The 15618-nt window shown below is 39.9% G+C and overlaps 1 protein-coding gene across 1 annotated transcript in view; it reads right to left on the minus strand.

The window, feature by feature from the left end:
• DCBLD2 (discoidin, CUB and LCCL domain containing 2) overlaps nucleotides 1-15618 on the minus strand; it is an 85183-nt gene that overhangs the window by 4020 nt on the left and 65545 nt on the right. The window contains exons 10-15 of the mRNA XM_019968390.2: nucleotides 15062-15212; nucleotides 14158-14244; nucleotides 13887-14012; nucleotides 6496-6589; nucleotides 2584-2633; nucleotides 400-537 (exon numbers count right to left, since the gene is read on the minus strand). Coding sequence (XP_019823949.2) covers nucleotides 400-537; nucleotides 2584-2633; nucleotides 6496-6589; nucleotides 13887-14012; nucleotides 14158-14244; nucleotides 15062-15212 — 646 coding nt within the window. The remainder of the gene's footprint in view (nucleotides 1-399; nucleotides 538-2583; nucleotides 2634-6495; nucleotides 6590-13886; nucleotides 14013-14157; nucleotides 14245-15061; nucleotides 15213-15618) is intronic.

A 15618-nucleotide genomic window follows, 5' to 3' on the forward strand; every position in this document is an offset into this window, starting at 1 on the left:
CATTACTGTATTGGTCTTGAAAAATAATTTCATGTTTTTCTTTTTCAAATATTAGGACATGTTTAAAATATACACTGGGTTAACAGGATAAATACTGAGGCCACTGTGTCTTTTTCCTGCTCTCCTTTTAATACCCCCAAACTCCCAATAAAACCAAATGAAATTCCACATAAGCAGACAAAATACCCAAAGTTTTTAAGAAATGAATACCCTGATTTTATGGATAGAACATCTGAGACACAGAAGTGACTCTCTTGAGGTCTTTTTTAAAAAGTGGTTCTACATTTGGAAACTACCTCATCTCCTACACGTGGAAAAGATAAAGGATACTGTGAATACCCAAGCACTTTACAGCAAGCTCAGCGGTGTGCCCTCGAGCCCGGGCTGTGCTGTGATTACCTGCGGAGTCCGCCTGCAGCATGGTGGGGACCTCTCTTGGACTCAGGTGGTTCACCTCGCTACTGCTGTAGCGAACTGGGGTTTCCTCGTGCTCCACTGATTTGGCGGGAAGAAACTGCTTCATTCCTTTCCACCAACCTTCATGGTGATCATAAGCAAGAGAGACCATTAAAGAGAAAGCTATGTTTGAAATGTAACAGTATACGAAGGGAGAAATTCTGCTGCATTTAAGCCATTTCTGTAACAAAGATATATAAAATGAGCCTTGATGATCAAGAATTTTTTTTAAAAAATGTGGTAAAATACACATAACATTTTCTATCTTACCCTTTTTTTTTTTTTTGGCTGCACCCACACGGCTTCCAGGATCTCAGTTTCCTGACCAGGGATTGAATCCAGTAGTAGGAAAAGCCTGGAATCCTGACCACTAGGCACCAGGGAACTTTCTGAACCACTAATTAAGCAGCTCAGTGATACTACATATGTTTACATTGTTGGGCAACCCTCACTCCAGCCATCTCCGTCTTGTGAAACTGAGGTTTCACATCCATGAAACCGTAATTTCTGATTCTCTCTTCCCCTCAGTCCCTGGAAACCAGCACTCTACTTTGTCTTTAGAATACTATACATAAGTAGTACCTTGTATAAACGGAGTCATATGTTATTTTTCTTTTTGTGACTGGCTTATTTCACTTAGCATCAAGTCCTCAAGGTTCATCCACATTGTAGTATATAGTACAGAATTTCCTTTTTTAAGGCTTAACATTCCATTTTATGTGTATACTGCATTTTGCTTATCCATATACTAGTGGATCGATACTTGGGTTGCTTCCATGTTTTAACTATTTAATACTGCTATGAAGATGGAAGTAGACACATTTATTCAAGACTCTGTTTTCAATTCTTTTGGGTATACACCTAGAAGTGGAACTGCTGGATCATACAGTAATTGTATTTTTAACTCTTTGAGGAACTGACCAAAAACACACACCTACTTTCCAAAGAAGCTGTACCATTTTACATTCCCATCAACAGTGCACAATGGTTCCAATTTCTTCACATCCTTGCCAATACTTGCCATTTTCTGTTTTTCCCCTATTCTCTATTTTCTCTCATTTTATTATTTACTTCTTCCCAGTAGCTCTGGGTTTAGTTTGTTCTTCTTTTTCTAGTTCCTTAAGTTGTTCAAGCTTATTTTCTGCTTTGATAGACTATCCAATGCAAAGCAGAACACGGTACAAATCTCTATCAAAAGCAAACTGAAACAAACCACTGCTGTTACAGTGCAGCCAGACAGTTGTTACAGCAGTGGTTTTTAATACAGTAATAAGTTCAAAGAATTCTAAGATTAACCCTGGGCGGGGGGTGGGGGGAAGCGGCACAGGATCTGACCCCACCACTGCTCTTTTCTGCCCTAGTCACAGTGAACTCTCTGGGCTCCGAACAGTCATTCCAGTGAGGCTGGGGAAGAGGGAGACCCGCAGAAGGGCCCTGCTGTGACCTGCAGCAAGCTGCCACCTGCCACACACAGTAGGAATCAGAAGGAACGACAACTCATGGCAGAGATGGCAGACTAGCTCCACTGGGACAAACAGCCACAGCAGAGTGAGCCACGCTGTCACCAGAACTGCAGTCTCCCACCTCTTGCCTAGCGTTCACGTATACCATGCAGAAAGCTGGTCTCAAGACAGAGACGTACATGGAGGCAAATCAGACACGTTTCCAGAAGGAAAAGAGCAAAGCGTGTGTTATGAGAAATTCTTATAACGAAATTCCATTTCATTACTCAGCGACTACAGGAGATTTTTACAGAAAAGAAAAAAATCAGAACAGAAGAGGAATGCCATTTTTCTAACAGTGCCGGGGAGTTCATGTGGGCCTGAAAATGGCTTTCCTCTTCTACTGTCGCCCCCTACAGGGCAGGGCTTCCCTCTGCTGCTGCTGCTGCTGCTGCTGCTAAGTCGCTTCAGTCGTGTCGGACTCTGTGCGACCCCATAGACAGCAGCCCATCAGGCTCTCCCGTCCCTGGGACTCTTCAGGCAAGAACACTGGAGTGGGCTGCCATTTCCTTCTCCAATGCATGAAAGTGAAAAGTGAAAGTGAAGTCGCTCAGTCGTGTCCTACTCATGGACTGCAGCCCACCAGGCTCCTCCACCCATGAAGAGATATGAAGCTGTAAATTACCTGCCCGGTCCCAGTACGGTAAGTCATAGGTGCCTTTAGTTTTTTTCTTTCTGGAAAAATACAGGAAAAAAAAAAAGCAAATAGAGTGAACTCACTAGTAAGAAAGCTCTGAAACAGTAAGATAAACACTCAAAAGTTAATAATTAGTCAAGAGTACACACTGCTACTTGCTGATCTACCCGGGGGAGACCTCTTTTTCATTTGACTTTCAAAGTTGCCATGGTTGAATTCTGGACTCTCAATAAATATTAAGCAACTATCTGCTGACAGAGTTATTTTGTTAACCAACTCTTTCCCACTCAAAACGGATAAAGAGTTGTTTTTTTTTTTTTTTTTTTTTTAAAGACTGATTCTGTAGATAAAAAAGCTGAATCAAACCAGAGACCCAACCCTGACATGTTAGGTTTATTTTGGTTTCAAATACAAATTTCACAAATCTGTTGATTCATCAAGTTCACAGGACAACAAGAATAACAAAACCCTTACATTTTCTTCTCCATTGTTATTATTTTCTCAACTTACTGTTTTTTCCCTACGGTCCTTTGCCCCTGAGAAGTTTAAAGTGTCACACATACCCTTAACTGCGTAGACCTGATTCCTCTACCCTGCCCAGGACAAGCCACACCATCACTAACAGGGAGAGAGCTGAGGACCATGCGGGCTGTGGAGAAGGTTCTCCTTAGCCCACTCCTCAGAATTCAGAACATCTTTCCCTGGGGAAACTTCCATCCCTCCCTAGCATTAAGAACTGCTATCTACAGAGAAAAATATCAAGCACATGAAAGGACATTTTCTGGTTCAAGAATGTAAATCTAATTAAAATAATGCTCTGCAAGCTAAAGAGAAAGAAGCTGTTGCATTGTTATAAATGAGCTCCAGAGGGTTATGTGATTTGCTCATGATCACAAATGAGGCTTCCTCAAAAGCCCAAGGTATGCGCCTTTCCTACTTGGACACATTCTTCTCCAGTATAAGACTGTGTTTTTATTATTGATACTAAGAGCTTCCTCACTTAAAAGTATGGCTGTATTTAAAATATAATACTTCATTATTTCAAGGAAGTAAAGTGTAAAATTTGTGGATAAGAAGATAGGTGCTGAAGCTGTCCAATGGTTGTACTATAAAATAGGATGGCATATTCTTGATCTCAAATGAAAAAGCTTCAGGTTATTTATTCATGACATGTAAAGTACTTAGAACAGTGCCCGGCATGGGTCAGGGAGTCAGTAAGTGGCAGCTGTTTTTATTATTACTTTTCTCCTGGCTACCTTCCATAAGCCCCTTAATGGCAGTTCCTCTTTGCTCCTTGTCACAAAGCCAGTTGTCTGCAATTTCATTCACTAAGTTCTTAAAAGTAACCTTAATTCTGCAGCTCAGACCTTCTGTCCTGAACAGGATCGTGTTCCATCTACCTCTCTGTGGAGTCTGAATACCCACAGAGTCCTCTAGACACCATCCCAAACTCATCCCAGGACTTGTCTCGGGGCTCTCAAACAGTTCTGCTCACCATTCCTCACCCCCCGGCCCGGGGCTTTAACCGTAGATGATTAGACCTGATCAGCTGATTGTCAGAGGCCTGGACCAAATCCCCACCCTGCCATGTGCTGACCAGGTGACCTCGGCAGGTTACTTGTGCCCTCTCAGTCTCACTTTCCTTTTCTGTAAATGGGATCTGTAACAATACCTGCTTTACAAACTGGTTAAATGAGTTAAACATGTAAGGCATTTAGAATAATGTGTAAAGTCAGCATTTCATTTGATTTTGTATAAAGATTTGCCATTGATGTTCTCATCACCACTATTGCTGGAGAGCAGCATAAACTTCCCTTCCTGGACTCTCCAACAGCCCTGTTCCCTCCTTCCCCTCCTCACCCTCCCCCGCCATGCTAAGCTGTCAGTCCTGCAGACAGGGTCCTTCCTCCCATGGAACACACTGTAGTCAGTCCTGTTTTGATGGGATTTCTTTTGTGTTATGATTCCTACTCCTCTTGTGTGAAACTTACGGGATTTAAGCTATTTATGATGTGTGTGTGTGTGTGTGTGTGTGTGTGTTATTTGCTCAGCTATATCCAGCTCTTTGCGACTGCATGGACTGTAGCCCAGCAGGCTCCTCTGTCCATGGTATTCTCCAGGCAAGCATACTGGAGTGACTTGCCATTCCCTCCTCCAGGGGATCTTCCCGATCTAGGAATTGAACCCAGATCTCCTGCATTACAGGCAGATTCTTTACCAACTGAGCTACCAGGGAAGCCTGTACGACTTGCTACCTAGTTCAAAATGGGAGTCCCAGTGGCCAAGGTGAACTTTCCTAAGAGTTGTTTTGAAACGTCTGCTGTAGGGTTGCCAGTGTCTTAGCATGGTAAACTGAGAACATTACTTTAGATCAGAAGTTTGATGGGCCATGTATAGCACAGGAACAGACAGAGAGACCAAAGGAATCAGGACTCCTCCCCTGGGTAACAGTTACTCCATAAGAGGAGACCACTGAGCTGAGTGACCTGAAGGCTCTTGGCTGGAGGCCCTGACCCCATGCACATGGACGTTGCCTGTGGCCCTGCTGGGGCCAAGGCCTGCAGTTGGACCAGAGACTGCTGCTGCTGGTGCCAAGACGCCTCCTTCCAGACTGCTCCTTGGAGTGGTTCGTTACCCCACTTTCCCTACTCTGCCCAACCTGAGTTCTGTGCTAATTACGTGTAATAAACCCAGTGACTTGTTGAACACGGGCTACTGTTTTATCTCCAATCTTGTGATTCCTATCTGCCCTGAGAGCTCGGCCCTGTGACAAGCAGGTTCCATGGTGGATGGTTATCTGCAATGTATTCTCTCCCACTGGACAGACTTTGGGGCTCACGAGAGGATTCCCACCAGATGGCTCAAATATTTGGTACAGAGTCAGAGCGCAAATATTTAATGGCTAAACAAATGAACTCCCTCCAAACCTGTTAAGTCACCAAAGCTGTCCCCGCTGCTATGTTATCCCTACTGGTCTAACTGCACAAGCCAGAAACTGGAGTGAATCCTAGATCCTCCTCCTCCTCTGGCAAGCAGCCCATCAAGCCCCCCACTGACACCACTGGCAAACTCTCCCCCTCATGTCTGCCCCCTGTCCTAGAACTGATGTGTTATGTTCTTGCCTGGCCTTAGTAGATTCCTAACTCATCTCTCTCTTTTCTAGTCTCTTGTCTCTTCAATCCACCCTCACCAACTGCTGCCACCATTTACCTACAGTCATCTGAGAGTATCACCTGCCCGCTGAACACTGGTCAATGTCTTCCCCATCTACAGAAAGCCTTCCTGGTCCAGACCCAGGCTTCATTTCTATGAGTCTCCCAGTGCTCCCCGATGCCAAGCCCCTGTGAGACAACTCACTATTCTGCCTACATTCCACATCTCTGTGCCTTCTCCCAAGCCATGCCCTCAGTCTGGGCCATTCTCTCTTCCTCTATCTAGCTAAAATCAACTCCTCCTTTAAGGGAAAACTTGTCAAATATGAGGATTACTCTTTTCTGGAAAGAAGGTTTCAGGTAACTCTCAAAGTTCTTGCATCTGTGTTCCTCTGCACTTCACATACAACTCATCAAGCCAAAGTACAGTGGTCAATCTGCCAGACAATCTGGAGATAAGAATGTGTTTCATTCTCTCAGTAAATGTTACTCAGTGTCTGTTATACCTTACTACTGTGTGTAACCCAGTGTGTAACACAAAGTTTGATATAATAAAGGTACTCAATAACTTTTTACGGGATTGAACTTACTCATTTTTTACGGGAATAAAGGAGAAATGTACATATTTTTATTTTAATGACCACCTTAACTCTTCCTCTCAAAAGGGTTCATCTTCTATATTTAGTTCTATTTCATATTTGGAAACATCCCCTCTAGGACCAGTCAGGTGAACTGGTTTTGCACTAACCTGTTTCTCCAATGCCAAGCACACACTAGTATGAGAATGAGAGTGGTGAGCACCATGACCAACACAGGGACAAGGACCGCGGCCAAGGCTACATCTGAAAAACAGCAGCAGACAAAAACACATTAACACCAAAGAAAGAATCATTAAGGAGAAGAGTAAAGATTAACCGTATCATCATTCAAAGTTTTTCTAGCTCAAAAAAAAAAACAACCCCATAATTTATGTCATGAGAGTGGGCACAGGTGGTAACTGTAGAGATTTCACAGATACATGGAAATTTGTTGCATTATTTGCTCCACCATTCTATGTTTTTAAAACACCAAGACAGATTAAAAGACAAATGATAAACCAGGAAATATTTTCTGCATATGTGATAAGAGGTTAATAATAGTTAATCTATTACAGAGTTTACAGTAAAAAATAAACAGGAAGGTCAGTAGAGATAATAAAGCAATGCATTAAGAAGCTAAGAATTCAGTGCTGAGGTACACTGAAAGCATATCGTGGAGCACAATGCTGCAGATTACATGCGTTACCTGATTGAAGAATATGAGGATGCTTACAAGAAACAATTCTCTCAGTACATAAAGAACAACGTAACTACAGCCATGATGGAGGAGATGTATAAGAAAGCTCATGCTGTAATATGAGAAAATCTAGCATATGAGAAGAAGCCTAAGAAAGAAGTTAAAAAGAAGAGGTGAGGTGGAACTGTCCCAAAATGTCATTTGCTCAGAAGAAAGATCAGCTTCCTTCAAGTTCAGGAACAGGCTGCCAAGAGTTAATAAACCAAACCTCAATTTGCTATCAAAATTTTTCAGATAAAGACAATAATAAACTTATTGAACAAGCGAAAAAAAAAAAAAAAAGGGAGCATTAAACATGTTCACCTCACTAGTAATCAGAGAAGTAGAACTCAGACAAGAATAAGATGCTATGTTTGCTTATCAAGTTGGCAAATATTTAAAAGAACAACTAATTGCTGAAGAGGGTCTCAATGCCTATTGAGATCATTCTGATTGGCATTTTGGGGCAAAATTTATAAAAAGGTGTTACTTGACAATTCTCTATGCAGAATTATTCTTAGGAGAAAACTATGATGCCATTCAAAGATGTACCTTTAAAGATCTTTGCTACTGTGTCTGCAGAAGAGTGAAAACCGGGAAGTGATCCAAATGCTCAACAATGAGGGGGAGGAAGTAAATCACTGTATCCTCCTTATAATAAAATATTACCTAGGTACTGGAAGTGACTGCAAAATAGTTACAGATGTGAAAAAATAACAACATAGTACCAAGTTGTTGTTCAGTTGCTAAGTTGTGTTCCACTCTTTGGGACCCCAGGGACTGCAGCCGCCAGGCTTCCCTGTTCTTCACCATCTCCTGGAGCTTGTTCAAACTCATGTGCATTGAGTCAGTGATGCCATCCAACCATCTCATCCTCTGTTACCCATTTCTCCTCTTGCCTCCAATCTTTCCCAGCATCAGGGTCTTTTCCAATGAGTTGGCTCTTTGTATCAGGTGGCCAAAGTATTGGAGCTTCAGTATCAGTCTTTCCAATGAATATTCAGGGTTCATTTTCTTTAGGGTTGACTGGTTTGATCTCCTTGCTGTCCAAGGGACTCTCGAGAATTTTCTCCAACACCACAGTTTAACAGCATCAATTCTCTGGCACTCAGCCTTTTACTGTCCAGCTCTCACACCTGTACATGACTACTGGAAAAACCATAGCTTTGACAATACACATCTTTGTAGGCAAAGTAATGTCTCTGCTTTTTAATACACTGTCTAGGTTTATCATTGTGTTTCTTCTAAGGAGCAAACATCTTTTAATTTCATGGCTGCAGTCACCATCCTCAGTGATTTTGGGGCCCAAGAAAATAAAGTCTATCACTGTTTCCATTGTTTCCCCATCTATTTGCCATGAAGTGATGCAAGCAGATGCTATGATCTTCATGTTTTGAATGCTGAGTTTTAAGCCAGCTTTTTTACTCTCCTCTTTCACCTTCAAGAGGCTTTTTAATTTCTCTTTGCTTTCTGCCATAAGGGTAGTGTCATCTGCATATCTGAGGTTATTGATATTTCTCCTGGCAATCTTGATTCCAGCTTGTGATTCATCCAGACTGGCATTTCACATGATGTATTCTGCAAATAGTATTAAGTATTGAAACCAAATGCATGTATGAACAAGGCAGAAACCAACACAATGCTGGAGCCTGCGGGAACTTGGAGATCACTTAATAAGGGGATTAAGTGATCTCACTCTATAGATAAAGAATCCTGGGTAGAAAATGGTCTGCTTAAGGTCATCTGTATGGAACAACTGATCAAGAAAGGAGTAAGACAGGGCTGTCTGCTGTTGCCCTGTTTGTTTAAGCTATACACTGAGCACATCATGAGAAATGCCAGGCTGGATGAGTTACAAGCGGGAACCAAAATAGGCGAGAAAAACATCAACAACCTCATGATAAGCACATGATACCACTCTAACGGCAAAAAGTGAAGAGGAACTAAAGAGCCCCTTGATGAGGGTGAAGGAGGAGAGTGAAAGAGCTGGCTTAAGACTAAATATTTAAAAAAAACTAAGATCATGGCATCTGGCCCCATTACTACATGGCAAACAGAAGGGGAAAAGGTGGAAACAGTGACAGAATTCCTCATCTTGGGCTCCAAAATCACTGCAGATGGTGAGTCCAGCTATGAAATCAGAAGACAATTGCTTCTTGGCAGGAAAGTGATGACAAACCTAGACAGTGTGTTGAGAAACAGAGACATCACTCTGCCAACAAAGGTCCATATAGTCAAGGCTATGGTCTTCCCAGTGGTTAGGTACAGTTTTGAGAGCAGAACCGTAAAGAAAGCAGAATGCCAAAGAATTGATGCCTTCAGACTGTGGTGTTGGAGAAGACTCCTGAAAGTCCCATGGGCACCAAAGAATTAATGTCTTCAAACTGTGGTGCTGGAGAAGACTCCTGAAAGTCCTGCGGGCAGCAAGGAGATCAAACCAGTGAATCTTAAGAGAGATCAACCTTGAATAGTCACTGGAAGGACTGATACTGAAGCTGAAGCTCCAGTATATTGGTCATCTGATGTGAACACATGACTCATTGGAAAAGTTCCTGATGCTGGGAAAGATTGAGGGCAGGAGAAGAGGGCATCAGAGGATGAGATGGTAGACGTGAACTTGGGCAAACTCTGGGATATGGTGAGGGACACGGAGGCCTGGTGTGCTGCAGTCCATGGAGTCACAAAGAGTTGGACATGACTGGGAGACTGAACAACAAGGTCATCTGGTTCAAAACTGGGAAAGGAGTATGTCAAGGCTATGTATTGTCACCCTGCTTATTTAACCTGTACGCAGAGTACATCATGCAAAACGCTGGGTTGGATGAATCACAAGCTGGAATCAAGATTAACGGGAGAAATATCAACAACCTCAGATATGCAGAGGTTCACCCTTATGGCAGAAAGTGAAAAGGAACTAAAGAGCTTCTTGATGAACATGAAATAGGAGAGTAAAAAATCTGGCTTAAAACTCAATGTTCAAAAAACTATTAAGATGATGGCAAGGCATCTGATCCCATCACTTCATGGCAAATAGATGGGGAAACAATGGAAACAGTGGCAGATTTTATTTCTTGAGCTCCAAAATTACTGTGAACAGTGACTGCAGCCACAAAATTAAAAGATGCTTGCTCCTTGGAAGAAAAGTTATGACAAAACTAAACAGCATGACCTATAATCTTTGAACCACTTTCGTACCTCATGTTTTTATCCAGCACTCTTATTGTAATATGTACTAGTCTGTGAACAATGTCAAATAAAAAAGAACGAACAGGTAGTGTGGTGGAGCTGAGCTAGTGTATTATACACTAGTTGTAAAAATAAAAATGAAGTGAGCTATCTTTTGTTCATTTAAAATGGTGTTTTGAATTTCGTATGCAGAAAACGTTTTGTTACATTGCAGATTTTAATGTATTTAATAAATGCAACATGCAAAAAAAAAAAAACTAAACAGCATATTAAAAAGCAGAAACATCACTTTCCTGACAAAGGTTCAATAGTCAAAGCTATGGTTTTCCAGTAGTCATGTATGGATGTTGAGAGTTGGACCATAAAGAAGGCTGAGCGCCGAAGAGTTGATGTTTTTGAATTGTGGTGCTAGAGAAAATTCTTGAGAGTCCCTTGGAGATCAAGAATCAAGGAGATCAAACCAGTCAATCATAAAGGAAATCAACCCGGACTATTCATTGGAAGGACTGATGCTGAACCTGAAGCTCCAATACTTTGACCACTTGATGTGAAGAGCGAACTCATTGGAAAAGACCCTGATGTTGGGAAAGTTTGAGGGCAGAAGGAGAAGGGGACAAGCAGAGCATGAGATGGTTGGGAAGCATTGCCAACTCAGCAAACACAAGTTTGAGCAAACTCCGGGAGACAATGAAGGACAGGGAAGCCTGGCATGTTGCAGACCTTGGGGTCGCAAAGAGTTAGAAATGACTGAGTGACTCAACAACAGTAAAGGTCATCTGGGAAGTTGGTTTTTTCCCCCACTCCTTAACCTCCTCCTGGCCATGAGGGTGACGATAGCAACAACTGCTGATATTTACTGGGTGGGAAGCTCCAGACCTGCATCTCCTTTACTCCATATCATCATAACCCAAAGAAAGAGCGAGCCTGAAGATTCAGGAAGGGAGAAGATAATCCATAACACCAGGCCTCTGAGAAGTAGGATGGATGGGAAATGGATGAGTATGCAGGTTCCAGAAAAAGGTTCCATTGAAGTGCCCTTCAAATGGCTTCTACTTTGTGAAGTGGAAGATGTAACTGAGAGTGAGTGAGGATCTCTAGGTCAAGGGTTTGAAAAATACAGAGAATGTTTTTAACAACTACTGTTGGGAACAGACAGAAGAACTAACCAGGGAAACAGAAAGACCACCAGCTGGTACTGAGGGAGGACCCTGATGTTAGAGCAGCACAAATCTGACCATGACGTGATTTTCACCAGCATCACTCTTACACTGGATGTAAAAATGGAGAAAGGAGACGGGCATACAACAGAAATCATGACTCAGGATAGAAAGGACTAAGACATTAGAAAAGTATAAGTGCTTTATCCCTAAAATGTGTGAAACTGTAGAGAAAATAGGCTAAGATGGATACTGTTTGACTTAATCAGAGGTATTATTAATACAATATATGCTTAGGTTCAAAAAATAATAAATTCTATACAGTACTATTTCAAAGAAAAGGAGACAGGAGGTCTTCAATCAAAAATGCTCTTTGATTAGTATGCTCTTTGTTAGTCTTTTAAAGATTACATGGACCCTAGTTCCAGAATAAAATGCTTTAAGAACAATTTTAGACCTAAGATTTTAAAATTCTATAATCAGATTTTAAGATGAGCAACACTTAAAAATGACTATTCTTCCATATGGTATGTGGTCTGGGATTCCACCCAAACGCATGGTTTCTGTAAACTGAAGGTCTTTGTGGGATGCTGAAATTTCTTGTCTCTGTCAACTCTTGCTTCTTTCTAAAGTGGACAAAATAAATGTTGCCCGCAATTTCAATAATCAGAGTGTTGCCTCAAGTTCTCAGCCACTACCCCCTACCCATGACCATGTACCCCCAGAGGAATTTAGGATGGAGAAAATTGGAATACCGACTCTAAACAGTTAAGATACATATTAATGAGTAATTTCAGTGAGCTCAGACTCTTGCATCTTCCCCTACATAGAAAAGCATTAAAACCGTTAACTTTAGATGTCTTGTTTTTTTATCTTTTTTTCCCCAGCAAAAATTCCTATATATCCCAGCTCCTCCTTTATGTCTTTAGAACAGTTTCATAGAACTACCTGAATGGCTGTATCCCAGACTACAGTCCTCAGTAAGAACCTGCATAAAACACAATTCTCAACTTTTAGCTTGTAAGTTGTTTTTTTTTTTTTTTCAATCAACACTAGCCTTTCCTGCAGCATGAGAAAGACACAGGTCTCTTTGGGAATACTTTAGAAGATACGAAGGAAACTGATGTGGAAAGTTGTAGAAAGCTATCTGAATCCAGACAAATTTTCAGAAAATTAGAATGATTAAAATTGTATTAAGTTACTCTGAATGAATGCTTTCTCTTCTCTGCACTGTCCCGAAAATTAGGGTGCTTTTTATCTGTCAACACTGAAATCAATTCCTTAATGGCATTGATGTGATGTTTTTGTTCCTGAACTCAACTGAAATTTTGTTTTCAACTAGTAAAATCAAACACTAGTATGCTTATATATTTTAACATTTTATATAACAATAATAAGCAACAAGCTTGAAAGTAAATTGGAAAACAGTATTTGTCATCTTAAAAAGTAACTATAAGCATTTAAAAAAAGAGACCAAATTTTTAAAATAAATGTTAACAGTATCTTTTATTTTTTTTTTTTTAAAAGTATATTAATTTTCACCAAACCTTTTGTTATTTTTCTTCTTCCCTTTTTGCTACCAAATCCCTATCTAACAAATTAATATACAATCAGAAAAAAGTTTGCTTCTTGCTATGGTTTTAGTTATTTTTAGAAAAATTTTCTTTGTAAGGTTGAGGCTCCATGTATTTATAGATATAGAAGGGAAAAAAAATCACAAAATGAATTTTATGATTCCTTTATCATCTAAAGTTAATTATTTTAGATGATAACTTTATCATCTAATTAATGATTGTAATGCTTTTCTATGTAGGGAAAGATGCAAGAGTCTGAGCTCACTGAAATTATTCATTAATATGTATCTTAACTGTTTAGTGGAGAAGGCAATGGCACCTCACTCCAGTACTCTTGCCTGGAAAATCCCATGGATGGAGGAGCCTGGTAGGCTGCAGTCCATGGGGTCGCTAAGAGTTGGACACGACTGAGCGACTTCACTTTAACTTTTCACTTTCAGGCAATGGAGAAGGAAATGGCAACCCACTCCAGTGTTTTTGCATGGAGAATCCCAGGGACGGGGAAGCCTGGTGGGCTGCTGTCTATGGGGTCGCACAGAGTCAGACACGACTGAGGTGACGCAGCAGCAGTAACTGTTTAGAGTCAGTATTCCGTTTTTCTCCATCCTAAATTCCTCTCAGGGTACATGGTCATGGGTGGGGGTAGTGGCTGAGAACCTGAGGCTGAGAACCTAGAATACAGCAGCCAGCTCTAAATATTTAAAGAATCATTTTACATTGTAACAGATAAAAGAACTTAACAATGCAGCCAGTTTTTTCTATAAGGTATGGAGTTGAACTTTTTGCAATACTTAAAAAACAAGGGGGAAAAAACTTTGAGGGTTTAAAAGCTGGAGATGTTCCTGAAAACTTGTTAAAAACAAACAAATTCACTCCTATAAACAGGTGTTAATTTTCGGTCTGCATACCTTTGGTCACACTTGGAGTTACGGTAGTGTTTTTGATTTCAGGAGCGGCAGTTGTCTGCTCTGTCTGTGTAGGAAATTCATTGCTACTTCGAGGTTGTAGTGGTTGAGTAAATTTGGGGGCACGACCTTGAAAAAAATTTTAAAACTCTTTATTCTTTTATCTATACCAACTTGATTAAAACAGTTACTTTATAATGCTTTTAACATATTTATGGAAAATTATACCACAAAACTAGGGAATACTGAATGCTCACTTTTAAAGGAGGCATACCTTTGGCTATTTTTGGAGGGGTTGTAGTATTTCTGAGGTCATTGCTGCTCCGAGGAGGCGGAGGTTGAGTAAGTTTTGGAGGACGACCTTGAAAAATGGTTTAGAAAAGTTTCTACATTTTGCTTATAAAAATCATTGTTAAAAAATAGTAATTTTAAATGTCTTTAACATTTCCCACAGTACTTAGTTTTGCACAGTAACTTTAAATCTCAGAGAAAAATGTCAGAATGATAAATGTACTCTGCAGTAAATGCACAAATATACTTTGATTTCTGAGTTTTTTAAAAAATTAAATTGTCTGAAAAGAATCTTCTTAGGAAGGAGAATATCAGATGATATTGAAAGGATAGAGAACATTGAAAGGATAAAGCTATAAAAATGTTGTCACAATATATATGCTTACTACTCATTCAACTCATTTAATAAATATTTATGGAGGGCGTACTATGTGTCAGGCACTATGGTAGTTTGGGGGGATATAACAGTAAACAAAGTATTAAAATATTATATAATTTTGGTGGAAGTTATTCCTACTTTTAATTTATTCAAAGTAAAATGTACTTAGGCTAAGATGAGTGTTACAATCATCAGTGCTTAAATGATAGAAATATTCTACTACATGAGACCTGATTATAAATGATTAAGGTTGAGACTACATTTGGAAATCCAACTCTTTTCTTTGTCTCATCAGTGATGCTCTTTCTTCTTCCACCTGTAACTTTAGAAACCAGTTTGATATCTAATATGATAGTTAATAGGGATAACTATTTCTTTTTAAAAATCCCTTTAAGAAGATATGATAACTACAGGATAAGCACATTATTATTAGTTTCTCAGAGAACAGCGAAGTCATTTTTAATTAATGCAATGAAAACAAGATGCCTTAAACATATTGTTGAATTACCTTTAGGAATAAATTGACATCCAAGCAGTTCCATTTTCATGGCAATTTTCTGCTGCCATTGGGTAGGATTCACTCTAATAAAACGTGCAATAATTGGTGGCAAAAAGTTATTACGCACATCCTGGTGATAATCTTTGTTTCCTTGAAATATCTTTAAAAAACAACAAAAAAAATTGGTACTTTACATCAACAGAGGCCAGGGCTAAACTGCTCCACTGAAACATGTTTTTGAATTTTGCTCTGGGCCTTAAATGAGCTCTGCAAAGTATGACAAGAAGCATTAATTTGTATGAAAATAAATAATAATTTGGAAAAACTATTAAGAAGCTGCACATTCTTCATAAAAATGTCATAAAAGGAAATACTGAATATAAAAATCATTTTAAATGACTTAAAAACATAACAAAAGTTCTAACTTGGCAATTTGAGGAGAAGGTTTTAGTTGTAGTGCACAATATATTGTATTAATAATTCCTGTGGAATCATCAGCTATTTAAATAAATTTATTTTTAAAGTAAAGAATAATTGAACATTTGAGGTCTTAGAGGAAATGCTTT

The sequence above is a fragment of the Bos indicus genome, chromosome 1, assembly GCF_029378745.1.
Source record: "Bos indicus isolate NIAB-ARS_2022 breed Sahiwal x Tharparkar chromosome 1, NIAB-ARS_B.indTharparkar_mat_pri_1.0, whole genome shotgun sequence".
Lineage (NCBI taxonomy): Eukaryota > Metazoa > Chordata > Mammalia > Artiodactyla > Bovidae > Bos > Bos indicus.